Genomic DNA, 5,575 nt, shown 5'->3' on the forward strand with positions numbered 1-5,575 from the left:
TCTCCCGTGCACACAGGATTATATTTGACACAAAGCCTCACTGAGTAGGCCAAGAATCCTTAAAGACAATGAGAAAAAACACCTTTGTGTAATTGTTTTCTCCAAAAATACCCAAAGTCTACTATGGCATAGGATTCTTGTGTGTAGCATGCATTCTCAACTAGTCACAACTTGGAACTGGTAAGTTTATGTTTGTGCTCCAGTTCTCAAGAGCTTAGAGAAGATTATCTGAAGGTGTCAGAGTGTGTCTACTACAATATAATATGAACCATGCTATACTTCTGCTTTACATGTACAACAATCTCCCCCAATAAAAATCAAAATTACGATGTAGAGGTTGTAACCTGTAGCCTTTAGGCCCTCTAATGCCCCTGTGATTATTTTTTTTTAGCATTTATTTATTTATTATGGATATAGAGCTCTGCCTGCATGTAGGCCTGCATGGCAGAAGAGGGTACCAGACCGAATTACAGATGGTTGTGAGCCACCATGTTGGTGCTGGGAATTGAAACTCTGGTAGACCAGGCAGTGCTCTCAACCTCTTAGCCATCACTCTAGCTGCACCACGCCCAAGTCCACCCCCTCCCCCACACCCATTACTTCCCACAGTTCTCTACCTCTCTCCATCAGCTCCAACCATGCTGCCCTGCTAGATCCTTCTCCTCACACATGACAGATCTTCTCTGGCCACTGAGCGTCAGCAACTGTAACCCTCTACCTGGAATGCACATTCTCCTTGACTGATGCTAAAGGGCCAGACTCACTACCTTCACCTTTTCATTTCCAACCTGAAGGCTTCACGAGGCCCTTCCTGGCCACTGTGTTTCTCTGAAAAGAACATCCTCCCTGCAATTTCTTTTCCTCAAACTAGCCTTGGTGTGCCTTCTCTTTTCACTTATCATAATGAAAATGCTTCATACTGACCTATGAAGTACATGGACACTGCACATCCCTGCACTACAAAGAAAGCTCAATGAGGATAAGATCTGTTCATCTGCTGGATCTGCTCACATCTGTGTCTGTAACAGTGATGGGCAGAGCCCACCCAAAGTGCTTATGGTACTAAGGTAAAACTAATGAACAGAATCAGTGGGATCAAGCATGTGTAATCAGACCACTATCTCTGGGTCTAGTCCTAAAACTACAAATGCAGCTCCCACCAGGGCACGGACTTTCTTTCTTTCTTTCTTTCCTTTTTTTTTTTTTTTTTTTTTTTATGTGAGGCTGTAAGAAGTTTGTTCCTCTGCAATTCCTCCCTCAGAGGAGAGGAGCCGGGAAATGTGACCACACTGTCTGCCTTTTCCTCAGTCCTTTCCCACTGTGAGGACAATCAGATGTTACAGGGAGCCTGGTCAGGAGCAGGAACTCAGTTTATTGCATCAAGGATGGAGTTATATAGGGTTGAGGTAAGCGGTAGGACTCTTAGGAAGGGGGAAAGTGACATGAAGAGAAAGGGTAAAAAATATTCTACCGAACTAGCAATTAGCTAGACAACCTGCAGTCTTACATCAGGACTTGATGAGTCACTCCCACGGGGAGTTTACAGTCCAAAGACAGGTTACCAAACTTGAGCTAAGCTCAGGCAGTCCCACGAGACCTCATGGCCAGGCCTATTTAGGCCCAACAAAGCAGGGCAACTGGGGGCATGGCCTAGTGAAACCTTTCCAAGATTAAAATGATACGAACACTTGCTCACACCACGATGCTGGTATCCTTGTTGGGACATGAGTCCTATGCCAAGGTGTTTATGTTATAGGAACTGACCAAAAGACTAACTGCATGCGGAACACAACAGAAAGAGAAACATCAAAGAAAACATGGGAGTTAGCAGAAATGGTCCCTGGAGGACCTGCTGGTTCTGGCTGAGAAAAACCGTATGATGTAGGAAGGAAAAGTAAAGCTGCTGGTGAGGGGTGCTTGTCCTGTGCCATTCTTGAGGTCATCAGCCTACAGAGTCACTGCTTGCTAGGTGGGGTGCATCAAAGAGATTTGACACCTTCTTTCAATGTCTAGGAGATCCTTGAGTCCTCCATGAGTGGCCTTGGGAAGATTCAGCAGCAGGAAGCAGAAACACTCTTTTCTTCTGAGGCAACAGCTGAAGGAGGAGGCCAAACACACACAGTGCTGCTCTCAGAGGGACTTCTGAAGGATGGGTACTGGGAATGACAAGAGAGAGCAGAAGAGGAGGACATGCACCCATGTCCAGGACTCCACAGTTGTGAGGCCCTTTATTGCCATTGCTATTCCTCTTCCCACAAATGACAGCCCTTCCACATGGCAGTGTACAGCCTAAGGAACTACTTAGGCAAAGCCACAATTCCCAGCCCTACTCAGTCCCATGTTGGTTGTACCACACACTCCCCAAAAAGAGATACACACAACACATCTCCATCAGGATTGGCTCTGAGTTTAAGAAGGCAGTGGGAGCTAGTTTGGTTAGTAGAGACCCAGAAGGTGTGAGTTACTACAGGCTTTGCAGGGAATCTAACTGGAATGATAGGCCTAAAGAAGGGCAGTTTCCCTTTGCCTGGACACTGAATGGAGCCACCTGTGGCTTCAGGCAGCTGTGACAGAGCATGGAGTGCCAAGTTCTCTCTATAGCATGGAGACATGAGGCACAATCATCAGATGCCCCTGCCCCCTAAGAACAGAAGGACTTCCAGCAAGAGGAAGGACGGTGTGACACGGCTGCCATTCCAGGATTCACCAAGGATCCATTTTCCCAAAGGAAGTGTTTACCCTGTGCCCAGAGTTAGCCTGGAACTCTTACTGGTTTGCTTAGGGTTCAGACTGTGTCAGAATCTCTGAAACCAGGCCAGTCCGGTAGGCAATTGTGTTCCACTGTTCCAGTAGTCCCATGGAAAGGCCCTTCAGTGACATCCAACACTTGTGTCTTGTTTACCAGGTAACCATTGCCACCATAGACAGCCAGCCAGAAAAATGTGGATGCCCCAGAAGGACATTCTTTCTGGAATTGCTCCTCCTACATCTACCTCCTTTAAGTGTCTGTCTCTCCTATACTTGAGTCCTCCTGGCCTCCCAAGTCCCAAAGGCTCTGTCATCAGGGACCTCCCTGCGGAGCAGACTTGAGTACCCTTATTGAGTACGACGTTAAGGCTGTTCTGTGTATTCTTCTACGGAGTAGGTCTGGTTTTGTGAGGGCCAGAAGGGGCCCGAAGGCTTCACTCTGTTTCCCCTCCCTTCTTCCCTTCCCAATCCATGTTTCTTCCTTCACTCTGTCCCTCCCCTCATTCTGGCCTCTCTCTCATTCTGGCTACCCTCCACCTGTCCCTAGGCAGTCACCTCCTCCTGCCTGCTCCTCCACAGCCCATCTCCAGTCCCTTCTCCTCCTCCCCTCAAGACCTGACCAGCTAAGCCCATTCCATTTTTAGATGACTGACTTTGATACGAGCTCACTTCTCTCACGGGCTGAATTGACAGCTGTTCCATCCTTTCCTGCTCCACCCACCATAACACACCCAGTGTTTCCATACTGCAAAGTGCTCACACAGCACGCCTTACCCACAGAAATGTGTCTTTCTCAGCACAACCAACCGTTAAGCTCACTGTGAGCTATTAACACACTCATATACCTCTGGATAGCTAGAGATCATAACTTTATTTCAACAGTCATGACATGACATTGCCAATCAATTAGACCTTTTTCACCATATCATAGACATAAATGTAGAAGTCACCCTCAAATTTGATAAAACATACAGATGGTTTTGATTCAACTTGGTGAATCACCTTCCCAATTCTAGCAATCCCATCTTCTTTTTTGTATTTTATATGTTTACCTATTAGACCGCCTGCAATTCCCAAATCTACATCTTGTGGCAGAGCCTCATCCAAGGGTGGAATGACATGGAGGTTGCCTTCTTTATAATCATCCAGAAGCTGGTACATATACAGGATTGGATCTTTCTCATAGGTAATATAGAAATAGGTTGTTAAGACTGGCGCTTGACCCAGAACCATCCCCTTCCAGTGAGTCTTAAGCCCACACTCTCCCTCAAAGAGGTGTGCTACCTCTTTTCCAATGATGTCATCTGCAAGCATGGGATCAGGGCCTTCGGATGCTTCCACCCTTTCAGAAAGAACTTCAAGGAATATTATTCTCTTGTCGTTGTAAAGTTCTAATCCATACACACAGTCGATGTTGTCATATTTTACCAGATAGAGAGATGGTGCTACAGCAACCTGCTCCAGAACAGTTGCTTTCCAATGAGTGACGTTCCCATTATCTTCCTTCCAGAAGTGGGAAATTCTGCGGCCCACGATGTTATTTTGGGCAGGAGAAGAAGATCTGCTCTTAGGCATCTCCATTGGGCCAGCATACTTGGCAGCTTCATGGCCATTGTCTCCTCCTTTAGTGAGGCTGTTGGGCTGCCCTTCAGCCTTCTGGGTCCTGGAATCCTGGGTACTGGTGCTGGGTCCTGGTTCCATGGCTGAGGGGGAACAAAAAGGAAGAGCCTGTTAGCTAAGGGGACAAATGACCAATTTCTCCTTATTGGAAGCCTCAGCACTAGGCGCTGGTCCCTAACCACCCCCCAAGAAGCCTGAGGACAAACCTGGCTGGACACCTGCTGCTCTGCTGTGTTCTTCTAGCTTCCCTGGTGCCCTTGGGATGGGCTGGAGAGTGGCAGTGGGGCAGTGTATAACCAGCAGGATTAGGAACTGTGAGTCACCAGAGTTGGCCACTTTTAAGCTGAGCTCCCAGAGCCTAGGGCTCCAGCGCCATGGGAGCTAACCCGTTTGGAGGCAGAGAGAAGGAATGCAAAGTACCTCTCTTCCTCCACCTTGCCTTTAACCTCAGTGCCTTAAGCGTCCCCCGCCTGGGCCTCAGGGTCCTGGCTGCAGACCCAGGTCTCCTCCAGGTATTCACCCCCTCTCCCCCTCCTCCATGCTCCACTGTGCTCATTTCCGAATCTGTGCCTGGCTCCTAATGCAGCCCTGGTCCTCCTCCCCATGCGTGCCACGTGCCCACTGCTACTCTGTTTCTCCCTCAGGCCAGTTCCCTCCCACACCGCTCTTGCCTGGCTCCCACTTAGGAACTAGTTTCTCTGGGTGTCCTGTCCAGGGCTCTGCAGCAGGGATTGGACACTTTGCTTCTGCCTCCATCAAAAGTGAGCAGAGAAGGCGCTCAGACTAGGCAGTGCTCACTAAGGCCCAAAGAGAGGAGCCACCAGCTTGCCTGCATGCTAGTCTGTGGCCATGGATGTCTGGAAGTATGAAGGGACAAGAGATGGGATCTGAGTGCTGCTGGTGTCCTGCTCCTGGTTGGCTAGTGGGTTCTTCTGCCTTCCTCTCGCGGAGGCAGCTGCACTGCAACCATGAATTCCATCAAGTGTGCTACTCTCTCATTCTCATTATATATGTTTGAGTCTCATTTTCTTATAACTGGATTCCTCCTATTTATGCATAATTTTACAGTTTTTTGGGGGGGGGGCTGGTGGTGGTGTTGGGTTTTGATGTTGTTTGTTTGTTTGTATTGTTTCTTTTTAGTCTGGTGACCCTTTTGTATTTCTTTTATTTCCAATGTTCATCACCGTGAGTCCTGTTATGTCCTTTT

At 48.0% G+C, this 5,575-nt stretch overlaps 1 protein-coding gene across 1 annotated transcript; it reads right to left on the reverse strand.

Moving 5' to 3' along the window:
• Window positions 1-3,654: 3,654 nt before the first annotated feature.
• Window positions 3,655-4,449, reverse strand: LOC127217528 (spindlin-2-like). Its single transcript, XM_051178530.1, has one exon. It carries the CDS (start codon window positions 4,447-4,449, stop codon window positions 3,655-3,657), a length of 795 nt encoding a protein of 264 aa, XP_051034487.1.
• Between the last annotated feature and the right edge of the window lie 1,126 nt (window positions 4,450-5,575).

This window comes from Phodopus roborovskii, unplaced genomic scaffold (assembly GCF_943737965.1).
Source record: "Phodopus roborovskii unplaced genomic scaffold, PHOROB, whole genome shotgun sequence".
Lineage (NCBI taxonomy): Eukaryota > Metazoa > Chordata > Mammalia > Rodentia > Cricetidae > Phodopus > Phodopus roborovskii.